At 44.5% G+C, this 16,583-nt stretch overlaps 1 protein-coding gene across 1 annotated transcript in view; it reads right to left on the minus strand.

The window, feature by feature from the left end:
- The window catches only part of LOC311225308 (regulator of nonsense transcripts 1-like), a 112,710-nt gene extending 98,906 nt beyond the window's left edge, over positions 1-13,804 (minus strand). The window contains exons 1-5 of the mRNA XM_084310533.1: positions 13,416-13,804; positions 11,857-11,999; positions 8,816-8,905; positions 7,634-7,801; positions 15-195 (exon numbers count right to left, since the gene is read on the minus strand). Coding sequence (XP_084166659.1) covers positions 15-195; positions 7,634-7,801; positions 8,816-8,905; positions 11,857-11,999; positions 13,416-13,598 — 765 coding nt within the window. The 5' untranslated portion in view covers positions 13,599-13,804. The remainder of the gene's footprint in view (positions 1-14; positions 196-7,633; positions 7,802-8,815; positions 8,906-11,856; positions 12,000-13,415) is intronic.
- Between the last annotated feature and the right edge of the window lie 2,779 nt (positions 13,805-16,583).

Below are 16,583 nucleotides of genomic sequence, written 5' to 3' on the forward strand. Positions count from 1 at the left end.
GGGTGGCTCCGTACCTTCCAGAGCTCCTCCAGCTTGTTGATCTGCTGGGCGGTGATCTGGCGCGCGCGGAGCTGCTCCTGCTCCGAGGGGATCTTCACCAGCCAGGAGAGGAAGCAGCGGTCTTGGATCAGCGGCTGCCACTGGGAGCTGTCCCAGTTGATGTCCTTCAGGCTGCTCTGGCTGGCACAGGGCTGTCTGGGTAGAGAGGGTTAGGGTTAGAGAGGCTGGCACAGGGCTGTCTGGGTAGAGAGGGTTAGGGTTAGAGAGGCTGGCACAGGGCTGTCTGGGTGGAGAGAGATGGGGTTGATGGCATAGGGCTGTCTGGGTGGCACAGGGCTGTCTGGGTGGAGAGAGATGGGGTTGATGGCACAGGGCTGTCTGGGTGGAGAGAGATGGGGTTGATGGCACAGGGCTGTCTGGGTGGCACAGGGCTGTCTGGGTGGAGAGAGATGGGGTTGATGGCACAGGGCTGTCTGGGTGGCACAGGGCTGTCTGGGTGGAGAGAGATGGGGTTGGATGGCACAGGGCTGTCTGGGTGGCACAGGGCTGTCTGGGTGGAGAGAGATGGGGTTGATGGCACAGGGCTGTCTGGGTGGCACAGGGCTGTCTGGGTGGAGAGAGATGGGGTTGATGGCACAGGGCTGTCTGGGTGGCACAGGGCTGTCTGGGTGGAGAGAGATGGGGTTGGATGGCACAGGGCTGTCTGGGTGGCACAGGGCTGTCTGGGTGGCACAGGGCTGTCTGGGTGGAGAGAGATGGGGTTGATGGCATAGGGCTGTCTGGGTGGCACAGGGCTGTCTGGGTGGAGAGAGATGGGGTTGATGGCACAGGGCTGTCTGGGTGGAGAGAGATGGGGTTGATGGCACAGGGCTGTCTGGGTGGCACAGGGCTGTCTGGGTGGAGAGAGATGGGGTTGATGGCACAGGGCTGTCTGGGTGGCACAGGGCTGTCTGGGTGGAGAGAGATGGGGTTGGATGGCACAGGGCTGTCTGGGTGGCACAGGGCTGTCTGGGTGGCACAGGGCTGTCTGGGTGGAGAGAGATGGGGTTGGATGGCACAGGGCTGTCTGGGTGGCACAGGGCTGTCTGGGTGGAGAGAGATGGGGTTGATGGCACAGGGCTGTCTGGGTGGCACAGGGCTGTCTGGGTGGAGAGAGATGGGGTTGATGGCACAGGGCTGTCTGGGTGGCACAGGGCTGTCTGGGTGGAGAGAGATGGGGTTGGATGGCACAGGGCTGTCTGGGTGGCACAGGGCTGTCTGGGTGGAGAGAGATGGGGTTGATGGCACAGGGCTGTCTGGGTGGCACAGGGCTGTCTGGGTGGAGAGAGATGGGGTTGATGGCACAGGGCTGTCTGGGTGGCACAGGGCTGTCTGGGTGGAGAGAGATGGGGTTGATGGCACAGGGCTGTCTGGGTGGCACAGGGCTGTCTGGGTGGAGAGAGATGGGGTTGATGGCACAGGGCTGTCTGGGTGGCACAGGGCTGTCTGGGTGGAGAGAGATGGGGTTGATGGCACAGGGCTGTCTGGGTGGCACAGGGCTGTCTGGGTGGAGAGAGATGGGGTTGATGGCACAGGGCTGTCTGGGTGGCACAGGGCTGTCTGGGTGGAGAGAGATGGGGTTGATGGCACAGGGCTGTCTGGGTGGCACAGGGCTGTCTGGGTGGAGAGAGATGGGGTTGATGGCACAGGGCTGTCTGGGTGGCACAGGGCTGTCTGGGTGGAGAGAGATGGGGTTGATGGCACAGGGCTGTCTGGGTGGCACAGGGCTGTCTGGGTGGCACAGGGCTGTCTGGGTGGCACAGGGCTGTCTGGGTGGCACAGGGCTGTCTGGGTGGCACAGGGCTGTCTGGGTGGAGAGAGATGGGGTTGATGGCACAGGGCTGTCTGGGTGGCACAGGGCTGTCTGGGTGGGTTATACAGAGAGATGGGGTTTGATTCTACAGGCGACTTTTAAACAAAATATGTCGTGACTTAGGAATTTTTTTCTTTGTACAGTATACATGTTACACACTAAGGCAGTTGTTTTACTTGCCTAAGTCATGCGATCGCCATCCGTGTGTGTAACGTTAAAATGCACAAGTCACACGAGTGAGTCAAGTCGAGTTTTATTTGTCACAGCATACAAATACTTGCCCGCAAATACTTGCCTGCATACTTGCCCGCAACGATTGTGCATATACAATAATAATATATAATATAATAACGATGAGTTAACTGATGTACACTGTTTTACAATGCTTGTATATCTAATCGTGTGTTGTCATGTTTGTTTATGGGTTTGTTTAAAAATTATAAAAAAATAAAAAAATAATATATAATAAGAATCCAATAGAACGACATTGTGCAATAATACAAGTAATCAAAGTAGGGCATATCGGTATATGTACACAAGTTATTTACAGAGCATGGTAGGACACCTGTGGTAGTGCAATCAGGGCACGAAATTAACTTTTTTACTCACCGGCCAGTGGCGGGTAGATGGAAAAATTCTACCCGCCAAGCATATTTCTTACCGACGCATTTTACGCATTTTTGTGTCACATATACATTTTTTTCAGTACATTTCAAGTAGATAAGCTATTACATTTTTTTATTCATTGTTATTACACACTACAGCTTCATTGAATACTCAAATCTGATTGGTCAGGTCAATGAACGCATTCTGCGGTCAGTTATATCTGATTATTACATGGCGTTTTCACATTCGCCGAAATGCTTGCTTGTGATTGGTCAATAGCCCCCGACAGCGGTGAATTATTTTTCGATAACCACCGGTGATTATTGTTTTTCGCAGCTGGAGTAATCAAGCCCCACTGACACACACTGTTTCAGTGCAGCCAATCAGACACACCTGCCGGGCTGCCCGCGATAATAATAATCACTTTATTTGGGCTGACAGAGCCACAGAACAACTGCGATTTGTCAAATGAATTAGGTATATTGTTAGTAAGTTAGCCATGTAATAAGCGGGATAATGTATAGCTATACTCGGTCATCATCGCAAAATAATTGACCTTCACTTATGTTTAAAACACCTCGCCGAGGCGGCTCGGTATTTTAAACTCTGTGTCGGTCAATTATTTTGCGACAATGACCTCGTAGCTATACATTATCCCTTACATAATGACTGCTGTGGATAATTATTTATGTTGCTATGGCAACAGTGGAGTTGTGCTTGACTATTTTTTTTACTATGCTTGTAATAAAATATTTTTAAATTAATATTTTATGTAAAATGATTAATGCATTTGGTAGTAGTTATAGCTGTGTGATAAATGGGATAATATGCTTTGCTTCACGTTGAGGTCTGGAATCACCCTACTGGGGTTTATGTTACAATAATGACCACATATCCACAGAGTTGCTTATGACATAACTTTACTGAACACCCAAATTCCCCCCAAAAATATGTGATTTGCAAACGCAACAAATTAAGCAATAACACACGAGAACCAGTGGAATATCATGAATATTGCCACGGCTGTGATGCGCCCGCTCGAGTATTATTATATTATTATATATATATATTATAGGTGGAGGCATCACAGAGGGGCAATATTCACTGGTTCTCCTGTATTATTGCTTTTATACAGCAAGTCGGCAAAAATATAGGATGAATACAAACAATTCTAGGGTATTTTATATTGATTGCAGTGAACTTGCCGTAGAAAAATAGTTCCTAAAGATGCATCGTTGCTATGGAATTTCAAATGGGGTAGGCTATCAACCAGCTTCGCAACGCAAATTAATGACGTATTAAGTCTAATTTAACGTACCCGTTAACTATAAACGAGTGGATAGATAAGGACGGGCCTACATCTAACGGTATTCATAAAAACAGCATTATTAGACACTGCTAATCCAACGAAAGATGAGCTGGACGTGCTGGGAGAAAAGCCACAGTTAATCCTTCAGCACCAAGTCGCCAGCCTGGGCATTGAACTGGAACTGTCCGAGGTGCTGATGACTTTTTCCGACTTTCGCCTGCATTAGACTCCTCTATTGTCCGCGGAGTAGGTCATGTTGACAGTTTCCGTTTGATGAATGGCAGTTGAAACTTTCGACAACATTCTAAAGCCAGTGCAGGTGGTATATTCATGGTGATTTAACTAAAGCCAGCGCAGTGGTATATTCATGGTGATTTAACTAAAGCCAGCGCAGTGGTATATTCATGGTGATTTAACTAAAGCCAGCACAGTGGTATATTCATGGTGATTTAACTAAAGCCAGCGCAGTGGTATATTCATGGTGATTTAACTAAAGCCAGCGCAGTGGTATATTCATGGTGATTTAACTAAAGCCAGCACAGTGGTATATTCATGGTGATTTAACTAAAGCCAGTGCAGGTGGTATATTCATGGTGATTTAACTAAAGCCAGCACAGTGGTATATTCATGGTGATTTAACTAAAGCCAGCACAGTGGTATATTCATGGTGATTTAACTAAAGCCAGTGCAGTGGTATATTCATGGTGATTTAACTAAAGCCAGCGCAGTGGTATATTCATGGTGATTTAACTAAAGCCAGCACAGTGGTATATTCATGGTGATTTAACTAAAGCCAGTGCAGGTGGTATATTCATGGTGATTTAACTAAAGCCAGCACAGTGGTATATTCATGGTGATTTAACTAAAGCCAGCGCAGTGGTATATTCATGGTGATTTAACTAAAGCCAGCACAGTGGTATATTCATGGTGATTTAACTAAAGCCAGCACAGTGGTATATTCATGGTGATTTAACTAAAGCCAGCACAGTGGTATATTCATGGTGATTTAACTAAAGCCAGCACAGTGGTATATTCATGGTGATTTAACTAAAGCCAGCTCAGTGGTATATTCATGGTGATTTAACTAAAGCCAGCACAGTGGTATATTCATGGTGATTTAACTAAAGCCAGTGCAGTGGTATATTCATGGTGATTTAACTAAAGCCAGCGCAGTGGTATATTCATGGTGATTTAACTAAAGCCAGCACAGTGGTATATTCATGGTGATTTAACTAAAGCCAGCTCAGTGGTATATTCATGGTGATTTAACTAAAGCCAGCACAGTGGTATATATTCATGGTGATTTAACCGTGAGTGTATCATGAATATACTCACAGCTTAGAACGCTCTCGACCAATCACAATGCGTGATCGGACCTACCTGTTGTATAAATATATTTAATATGCATATGTGGAACCTCAGCCTAAAATGTTCTATGATTCGATTTTTTTTCTTCAATTGTGTTTGCCAGCTGCTACCGAGCAGGTTTTGGAATCCAATACAGCTACCTGTAGGGTGCTTCTAAGGCCTAACAAAATTAATAGTTGGTTTCAGGTTGGTTGTCAGTTTGGCCATGGGTAGGTAGGGAATTTATTTTATTTTATTTTTTTATTTTATTCTTTCCCACGGCGACTATGGATAGGGAATTTCAAAATGTTCACAACAACATGGATGCATGTACTCTGCCAGCATGTTTAATATCCATAATACTAAATGTTTGACTAAGATTTCTATGAAACTTTATAAAAAAAAAAAAAAAAAATCGTATTTTTTTTTTTTTTTTATATAATTTTTTTTAAAAAATCATAAAATATATTGGGTCGCACCTAAATCGGCAGGGTCGGTCGGCAACCTGAAACCAACTATTAATTTTGTTAGGCCTAAACACCAGAACCAGATATGGCAGATGCTGAGTTTTCACCATATCCAGCCAATGAGTCTTAGCTCTTTACCAAATCAATAGCATCATGTGTAGGTCTGCGACTAACGATTATTTCATAATGATACAATGCTGCGTTCGTGAATATGCAAATCAACTAAATGTCATGGCCGACGTCATCAACAACGTTGACGTTACGAGCGATGCACTACTCTGTTGCGATGAACTTTTCTCCTTATTTTCTATTTTTCTCCCATCCCAATTTCGTGTTTCCAATTCTCCCCTCCCGTCTTGAACGACTATGCCCCCCACTGGTCGGTTGTAGGGAGGATAGAAGCCTTGCATCACGTGTCCCCTCCGGTACACGAGGAGGCAGCCTGTCACATCTTTTCACCTGCCAGCGCGGACTCTTATTGGCGAGGAGTAACGTGTGGGAGGCTCACACTACCCCCGCCACTTCCTGTCTCTGCTGTGCAGGCGTCCCCCAACCGACCTGTAGGAGTCGCTGTCCACAATGTCCAATCTACCACCCATCGACTTCCACCGCTGGCTCTGCCAATTGAGCCAGTACGACGGCCGGCCCAAGCCAGAGGCAATGCTGACACCCGGATTCGATACCGGAGTCTCTTGCATTGGTGACGAGCGCAATCGCACTTTATTAACACTTGGTGTAAGTACACCGGGTGTGTACTTACCTGGCTGAATGCCAGCACCCACTTCAATGATAGCGTTGTGAACGCATAATCTCGGTCTTAAATTATGGCTATGTGTCTAATCTGCCCGTCGTTTATCAAAGACTTGTTTGCAGTCAACATTGTCAAAACGGATTTTTTTTCCTCTCTCTTTTTTTTTTTTTTTAATCGCTTCATTTCCGTTTTATAGCATTTTGAAAAGCCCTAGTTTTATAAAGAAATATATATAAATATTCCGTGATAAACGCCCTTTACTGGAATATTCTGGCATACACAAAAACAGTCATTTTTCGGCCTATTTATGAATAGTTTTCAAATAAACGCTAGATTATCTATAGTATATGTGTACTTATGCACGCTATAGAAGCGGGCTGAAATATCGATTCTCTCATTTACTGATCAGCGGCACACACATATGGGACACGTTGATATATCTGTGAAAAAAGGTCAGATTATCCCAAGACTGGTCAAATAGATTCCTTACCTCAGATGTTATCCAAAAAGATTATTCCAATTCCTGATCGCCATTCCAAATATCGATCGTGTTTATCGATTCAGCGCTGGGTGCTGGAAATACATAATCCACGCTGTTCTGGGGCCGGCTATCAATTTGGGTCTCTTCAGTTGGCTTGACTGAAAAGTAAAATGAGGAAACTGGCCCGCACCCCCGCCCCCTCCCCCCCATCAGTCTAAACTAATGGGGTGCAGTTACACAGGGAGAGACGATAGAGGGCGGTATCTTCCCAATTGAGCTCAAGAGAGACTCTGCAGCACTAACCCGAGGCTCGATTGATGAAATATGAATTCAAATCTGCAATAAAAAAAAATACGACAAACAACGCTATATAGCGTTGGTGGCATTCATAGGTCGGCATGAACTAACGACAACACGCGTGGCTGGAATCCAAAGTGTTAAGAGCGATGCACTGCTCTGTTGTTATATTTTTATTGAACTATTTTATCACACTTTTTACTGTCCGTTCTATTTTATAAATGTTTGCCTATTTTTTTACTGAATCAAACCGCACTTTTTTACTCTGTCTATTTATTATTTGTATTACTGAATGAAACCGTAAATAGAGAGGCCTATTGGGATGCTAGATCCTAATGTGAAAAACTGTGATTTACCTTACCTTGCTACCTCTATCTTTTTTATGCTCGCTTATGTCTGTATTTTTTACTGCTGTGAAGCACTTTGAACTGCAATTTCTGTATGAAAAGTGCTATACAAATAAATGTATTATTATATGGTTGCAGCCGTAATCCATGTGTAATCCATCCGCATGTGTAGTTACCTGCAGAGCAGCACCACCACGGAGTCGGCCTTGGCCGGGATGAAGCCCAGCAGGAAGACGTTGCGACAGCCACAGTTGTAACACTCCAGCACGGTCTCCCCGAGTGGCCCGTCTTTGTGCAGCGTCACCTCTTTGCACTTGGCCCTCACCAAGTGGTTCACAATGTGGCTGGAAGTCAGAAATTGCCAATCAATCTGATTAGATTCAAATGCATTTCGCTGCTGTCGGGACAAAACCTCATAACTCCATTTTTTTTATTTTAATTTTTTTATATAAATCAACTCCGTAGATCGTCCTCCATATGTGTGTGTGGGTTTTACAAAGTTTAAACAATGGGAAAGCATTAAACCGATCATCTGTATAAACCTCCTAACTCTATTCACCCTCAAATCTGTGTTCGTTTTTTTCATCTGCTGAAAAGTTGGGTTTTTGGAGTTATGAGGTTTTGTCCCGACAGCAGCGATTTGTCATCATCATCATACAGCACAAGTACAGTACAAGAGGTTTGGCATCCAACCAGAGTGCAAACGTAGCAGTAAAGTGCAACAGCAATATACACAATGTACAGGTGATTAAGCTGGGTACAAAATATATAAATTAGTACTACTGACTAATAGTGCTATAATCAGATGTATGTACAGAGTTGTAGTATAATGTTATGTATAGTGATACAGGTATAAAGACAGTATGGTAGTGGTCATACTGGCCAGCAGCGTAACTAGTAAGAGTAGGATATGTACAAATATAGATATAGTATCTACAGATATATAGGTGTCTGATGTGCAGGCAAATACAGACAGGTATGAATAAATACGTGATGAGAATAAATATATATATATGGTATATACAGGATTATTGTGCATGCCATCATACAGTATATAGAAGGGTTATATGCAGTTATATTCAGACAAATAGATATATATATATATGCAGTGAATATAAATCAATGTAAATATGGGTAATTAATACACAGCACTGTCGTACATGCTATCATACAGAGTATATGGGTAGACTATAGTACGAGGTGGGTAGTTCAGATTACTATGATTACAGTGTAGGGCAGCAGGTAGACATTGAAAAGCAGTAGGTAGGTATACATTGAGTATCGGCAGCAAGGCAACAGAGCTCAACATGAATCACTGAAACTAAATCAGGGATAACGAGGGTCAGTGGGAAACACACCTGCCAGAGGTGTTGCCACGTCCGTTGCAGAACCACTTCTTGCTGGTGTTGCAGTACACCACACAGGCCGGGTCGTGGATACCACAGTAGCTGTCAAGTACAACAACACAGAAAATATCAATAATAATAATAATAATAATAATACATTCGATTTATAATGCACTCTATATCTGGAAAACAAGTCTCAGAGTGCTACAGAGTAAAAACAGACTTTAAAAACATAGGCAATTAAAGAAACAAGACATAATTTTATGTTAATTACGACAACCAGTGGATGATGTATAGTTGTAAAGTAGGGATGCACGATAATTATCGGGCCGATAACAATTATGACGTCATCCCGATAAACCCGATAACGTTATTGATAGCTCCGATAATATAATATATTTTTTGGTAAAAAAGAATGCGGTGTGGGTGAATTGGGATGAAGGGCGTTTGTTTTTACTGTAGGCTCCTCCCGTTTTGCCAGTACTGTGGTACGACTGATAGCGTGTGGTTTAGGAAGAGGGCGTTTTACACAAATCCAGCGCTCCCTTTCTTGGCTGTGACGTAGCCACGTAAGTTTCAGAAGCAGCGCGGACGTAAACAAAGATGGCGTCAGTAGTGTGGGGAAAAAAGTTTGCTTGCTATTTGTAACAAATGCAATGCAGAAGTTCCACGAGGAGGGAAAAGGGCAACAACTTATAATACATCCAACCTAACAAGTCACCTGCAACATCACCACGATGGTGTGGTAAAAGCCTACGACGACGCGCGAGCAGCTAAAGCGTATTGCTCCGTAGTAGCCAGGTTAATTTGCACCACCAAGCACTGCTTAAAAGCTAGCGGCTTGAGCCCTTGGGTCATTTCTGTCAAACTTCTTTAATTTAGCAAACGCCTCGTCAATAGGTACAAGCGCCGCGGGTTCCTTTGTAGCTGGCTTTGGATTCACAGCAGCTTTAGCTGCTCGCGCGTCGTCGTAGGCTTTTAACACACCATCGTAGCGGTGGTGATGTTGCAAGGTGACTTGTTAGGTTGGATGTATTATAAGTTATTGACGGATTGTGAATTTTCTGATTCAAATTATATTTATTTGGAAAAATAAATATGGTCAAAACTGTTGTCTTGGCTTTGTTTTGTTCATAGTAGTAACGCTCATGTCATGATAAATCTGGTTAGGTCAAAACTACAGGAATAGACATTTAAAAAAAAATTATAATACAATAAATATCGGTTATCGGTATCGGCCTTGAGGAGCATAAAGTTATCGATATCGGGGTAAAAAAAAATCAATATCGTGCACCCCTATTGTAAAGAATATTCACCATACCTATAGGGAAAGTAAGAGAATTGAGAACTCAGCATGTGAAAAGTATATTTTTGTAAAGTGACACTAATAATGCAGCCCGGGAATGTGTTTTTGTTATGTCTTGTTTTTTTGTGATTGTTTGCTTATTGTGAAAAACAATTAAAAAAAAAGTTATAAAAATAAAGAAACTAGAAATAAAGCATAAAAAAGGGATAAAACACAAGGCATGTATAAAAAGGTTAAAACTAAGGGAAGGCTTTCGTGAAGAGGTGTGTTTTAAGTCCTCTTTTAAAGGAAGCAGTGGTCTGTGGTGCTCTCAGGTAGTCAGGGAGGAGCAGCCCAGCAGAAGGCCCCAGGGTGCGGAGCTTGGTCCTGGGGGGAAGGAGGCGGTTTGTGTTGGCGGAGCGAAGGTGGAGGGTTCTGGGGTGAGGAGATCTTTGAGGTAGGGGGGAGCATTTCCGTGGATGCAATGACTCGATTACTATATACGGGCCAGTGAACAATTTGCAGATATCCCTGCCATTAACACTATTCAGAGCCCAAGCTTAACCTTGATTTACCGGTTGAATGCCCACCATCCACTTCAATGTTAGCGTTAAAAACGCCTAATCTATGTTTTAAATTATGGCTATGTGTCTAATCTGCCCGTCGCTTATCAATGACTCGTTTTCCAGTCAACATTGTCGAAGCGGATTGTTTTTTTATCGGTTCATTTTCGTTTTATAGCATTTTGAAAAGCCCTGGTTTAAGGAAAATAAAAAGATTCCATGATAAAAGACGTTTACTGGAATATTCTAGAATACACAAAAACATTGACATTTTTCGGCCTATTTATGAATGGTTTTCAAATAAACGCTAGATTATCGATAGTATATGTGTACGTATGCACGCTACAGACGCGAGCTGGAAATTGATTATCTGATTTCCTCACCAGCGATCGCACACACACACACACACAGGGCAAACGCTGAGATCTCAGCGAATACAACTCTGATTATCCCAAGACTGGTAAAATAGATTCCTTACCTCAGATCAGATGTTCTCCAAAAAGATCATTCCAATTCCTGATCGCCATTCCAAAAATCGATCACCACTGTCTACTATCGATTGGCTACTGTGAATATATATTCCAGGCTGATTCCCGTCCCGCGATGACTTCCATGTTCAGCAGACAGCTTGCCAGATCACGGAGCCAGCTGGCTCCGCCTCTACATATCGACTGATCCCAGGTCAGTCTAAGCGACTGACGTGCAGTTACTCAGGGATAGACGATAGGGGGCGCTTTTTTCCATTCTGAGCTGCTGGAGGAGCTGCTGTACCAACGGGAGACTTGTTTGATGAAATATGAAATCAGATCGCCAATAAAAAAATAAAACGCTAATACACGTCGTGGGCATTCAGGCATTGGGCTGATAAAACGTCATATGACGTCATGGGCACTGAAAGTGTTAATAACGGTCCAATACTTAATTTCTATTAGTATTGATACTTTTTGAATATCTTGGGAGCTGCTCATAACGGAGTCTGGGCAGAGTTAAGTTTTGTTTTCCAAAAGTGAGGGGCTGAGCCCAAAACTTTCAGGTTTTTGTCATGGTATCATTTTAGAACCGGTATCATGATACTTGTATCTGTAATATATCAAAGACAAAATCTTGGTATTGTGACAACACTAATGGCCAATCATTATTTTAGCATGCTATGATTTGTTCAGTAACCCTACACATTGCCATTGGGTGCTTCCATTCCATCCTACCTGCAGGCATGCAGAGGGAGGTCTTTGGTGTAATACGTGTCTTCTTCATCCTCCTCAAAGTTCAGCTCAGCAAGGAGTTGACTGGCCTTGGCCACAGAGTCATCTACTCCACCGTTGTGAAGCCCCTCATCAGGACCGTTCACCTGTAAATCAGAAGCCAGGTTGTTCTATATAAACACTTATATATTACACTAGTATGCTGCTAACATTAACAACTAACACAGGTAGGAACATTTTAGATCAGTTAAAAATATGAACAAGCATTAGTTCCTGTCATATTTAATAACATTGCCAAAATGTCACCTTTTGTGAGATGGTGAGGGGAAATCTAGCTAACGTTAACTAATATACACGTGACGTGTAACTAAATAGTAACAGCTAAACGTTAGACTATGAATAAAAATAGATAACTAGAAGTAGCGTCTGGCTGTCTGGCTAACTAACACTAGCTGTCTGGCTAACTAACACTAGCTGTCTGGCTAACTAACACTAGCTGTCTGGCTAACTAACACTAGCTGTCTGGCTAACTAACACTAGCAGTCTGGCTAACTAACACTGGCTGTCTGGCTAACTAACACTGGCTGTCTGGCTAACTAACACTGGCTGTCTGGCTAACTAACACTGGCTGTCTGGCTAACTAACACTGGCTGTCTGGCTAACTAACACTGGCTGTCTGGCTAACTAACACTGGCTGTCTGGCTAACTAACACTAGCTGTCTGGCTAACTAACACTAGCTGTCTGGCTAACTAACACTGGCTGTCTGGCTAACTAACACTGGCTGTCTGGCTAACTAACACTGGCTGTCTGGCTAACTAACACTGGCTGTCTGGCTAACTAACACTGGCTGTCTGGCTAACTAACACTAGCTGTCTGGCTAACTAACACTGGCTGTCTGGCTAACTAACACTAGCTGTCTGGCTAACTAACACTAGCTGTCTGGCTAACTAGCTGTCTGGCTAACTAGCTGTCTGGCTAACTAGCTGTCTGGCTAACTAGCTGTCTGGCTAACTAACACTAGCTGTCTGGCTAACTAGCTGTCTGGCTAACTAGCTGTCTGGCTAACTAGCTGTCTGGCTAACTAACACTAGCTGTCTGGCTAACTAGCTGTCTGGCTAACTAACACTAGCTGTCTGGCTAACTAACACTAGCTGTCTGGCTAACTAGCTGTCTGGCTAACTAACACTAGCTGTCTGGCTAACTAACACTAGCTGTCTGGCTAACTAACACTAGCTGTCTAGCTAACTAACACTAGCTGTCTGGCTAACTAGCTGTCTGGCTAACTAACACTAGCTGTCTGGCTAACTAACACTAGCTGTCTGGCTAACTAAACTAGCTGTCTGGCTAACTAACACTAGCTGCCCCCCCCCCCCCCCCCCAATATGTTGTTGTGGCGGGCAGCTAACGTGTTAGCTCGCATTAGCTGCCTGGCTAACATTAGCTGCCTGGCTAACGCTATCACGGCAGCTAGCTAACGTTGGGTTGGCAAGCTAACCGTTAGCAACCGCGTTTTGACCATTATTCCTTCTCGCCGTGTCGGCGCTACAGCGGCGCTACGCACCTGGCCGTCCGGCTGGCTCTGGCTGTGGCCCTGGGTCTGCGTCTGGCTGGGCAGCGTGAAGTCGGTGAACTCGTACTGGGAGCCCTGGGTGTCCGCTCCCTCCGCGCCGCCCAGCAGCTCCGCGTCCTCCGGGTCCAGGAAGGTGAGGCTCTGGCTGCTCGGCCCGTACGCCTCCACACTCATCTCCTCGACACAACAAGCGCGTATTATTAAACCACGGAGTCTTCTGGTGCTCTGCTCAAACTGATCAAAACTATCGGGTAACGTTACTCGTTTATCGATAACGTATTATGCTGACACACTGCTGCTGCGAGCCCGATTTTAACCCAAACAAAATGAGAACCGCATCAACATTTAACCGAAAACACAGCAGCAGCTCGAGCTTCAAGTCCAACAGCAAACAGTGACGCACTTCCTGCTAGCGCCACACAACACCAGTGCGTAGTGCACAAGTGTGACGTGTACACACATCTAGCGCCACACAACACGAGTGCGTAGTGCACAAGTGTGACGTGTACACACATCTAGCGCCACACAACACCAGTGCGTAGTACACAAGTGTGACGTGTACACACATCTAGCGCCACACAACACGAGTGCAAAAGAGGGAGAATCAAAGAGGTGTGTTCCAACCTCTTTGGCATGGTGGTGGGTGAATGAATGAATGAACATTACTAGATGGGGAAATTGTGAAAGTGTGGGTGATGCCTGTGCACCACAGACCAACAGGAGAGGGTCTGTATTGTCTCTGTATTTTATTTTTTATGCAGTCAGGCCACTGAACTTAGAATCAGGCCAGGCCAATAGTTAGATAACCTAGGTGGGGAACAACCAGGAGATCACTGCAACCCACACAAGTTGGAGAACTGTCTCTCTCTATCTCTCTTGCTCACACACACACACACACACACACACACACACACACACACACACACAAAGGGAGCTGCATGTGATTGGTGGAGGCGGGACCCTTACAAAAAACAAAAAATCCATCAAAATCAGTGTTGTTGCTAATCATACATATGCTAGCCTGTTTTTTAACAATAATTTGTGATGCCATCACAAACACTGGCATTTAAAGGGTACAAATAAAAATAATTCCTGCACCAGAATGCAGGAAATTAAGTTTTTGTAACAAAATGTCCTGGTGGGGGACCCCCAGACCCCCTGCTTAAAAAGTGGCCTGACTGGGGCTATATTTTGCACTATATTTCCTGGCCTGAATGATTTCCCCAGTCCGGCCCTGGTTAAAAGCCTCCAATGCTTATTAGTGTGTGTGCGTTTGAAATGTTTCAACCATACATTTCCATTTATAAAAAAATATATATATATAAATGTTTTAATTTCTTTTTTACCTCCTATAATAGTGGGGGTCGCGGCTCTCTGACACTGTTATTTCGGGGGTCGCGGCCTGAAAGGTTTGGGAACCCCTGGTTTAGTCTATCTGTTCAGTACTGTTTCAAGATGCACAGTGAGATCTTCTGAGAGAATTGTTGAATATACACAAATGTTCTAGAATGTTTGATTATGACATCATACTGTGACATCACAAATGTTCTAGAATGTTTGATTATGACATCATACTGTGACATCACAAATGTTCTAGAATGTTCTATTATGACATCATACTGTGACATCACAACAGAACATGTTTGAGTTCCATTTGAATAAATAATAATATGTTTGGTAATAGCTGGAATACCAATCGAGGTTAGTATGGAGCAGACTTTTAAAGAGAGACACACTCAATGGGAATGTTAAAAATGCTGAAAGGATGAAAAGAGGAGCAGAGAAGAAAGAGACGGAGACTATTGTGATTCAATTTGAAGATGAGGATGTTCCAAAGGAGCAGTGGCGAATCCTTATGGAAGCCAACGGAAGCCATGCCTCCCTAATATTAAAATATGAATTAATATCAAATATGAAATATGAAAAAAAAAATATATATATATATAATTTTTTTTAATATAGTTTACATTCTTTTTCATCTGTGCATCTGTGTTATAATTTTTTTATTTTTTTTTAAATGTCTCCCTCTTCTCCTTCTCACTCCCTCTAACACACTGTCAGCCTCACTATGCTCACTGCAGCAGGAGAGGAGGCAGATGGTAGGTCTCTTCTTCTTCTTCTTATTTGAATTTCCGGCAGAGTAGACGCATCGAGGCGTATTACTGCCCTCCGCAATTCTTTTTATGGGCTCTTCTTCTTCTCCTTCTTCTCCTTCTTCACCTTCTTTTTCTTCTTCTACTGGACCCCGTCATCAACTACATTGTCCATTGGAGTGCAGCTACTGCTGCTACTTCCTGTCTGAGCCCCCCTCCGCGGGACCCTCCTTGCCCCCTGCTATCTTATCCTGGGCTGCTTTGTCCCTCGCAGCCTTGTCCCTCGCAGCCCCCTCAGCCAATTCTTTACACACCTCCTTCCAGTCCAGACCTTCCAATCCCAGATGTTGAACCGCTATCCTAACAATCATCTTCACCATCTCTGTTCTACCCGTAACCTCTGCCATACCAGTAACTACCCCTGCCACGAAGGCCACAATACCTAATTTCTCCTCCCTTCCCCTGTCTCTTTCCACCTGCTCTACCCTCACTGCCAAATGCCCTCCTTCAACCCCCTGCACCCTTTCTTGGCTCCCCTGTCCTGCCCTGCTAACCGCCCCAGCATACGTCAACTTACCCTCCCTTCTCTCTCTCCGATCCGCGACCTGCTTCATCATCACCTCGCACCCCCGAAACGCTACACTGTGCTCCCCACCACAACTACAGCACCTCGGCTTCACTCCCTCTCCACATTTCCCATATTCATGTTCCCCGCCACACCTAGCGCACCTCATCCCCTTCCTACACGTGGTAGCTATATGGCCAAACCCCTGGCACCTATAGCACCTAAGAGGATTATGAACAAATTCCCTAACCCTATACATCCTACGCCCTACTAATACCTCCCTAGGAACAACCCCACCCTCAAACGTAATCACTACCGTCCCCGTCACTGCCCTCTCCGCTCCCCTCTTCATCCTTGCTGCACTCTTAACTATGCCATTACGCCTGTCCTCCTTTAGCTCTTCCACCAGCTGCTCTACTGTAACCTCGACCGGTACCCCAACTATCACCCCCTTACATCCCCCCCCCCTCTTCTCCCCTACTCTCGCCACCTTACTTATAC

The sequence above is a fragment of the Notolepis coatsorum genome (assembly GCF_963971535.1).
Source record: "Notolepis coatsorum genome assembly, chromosome: 3".
NCBI lineage: Eukaryota > Metazoa > Chordata > Actinopteri > Aulopiformes > Paralepididae > Notolepis > Notolepis coatsorum.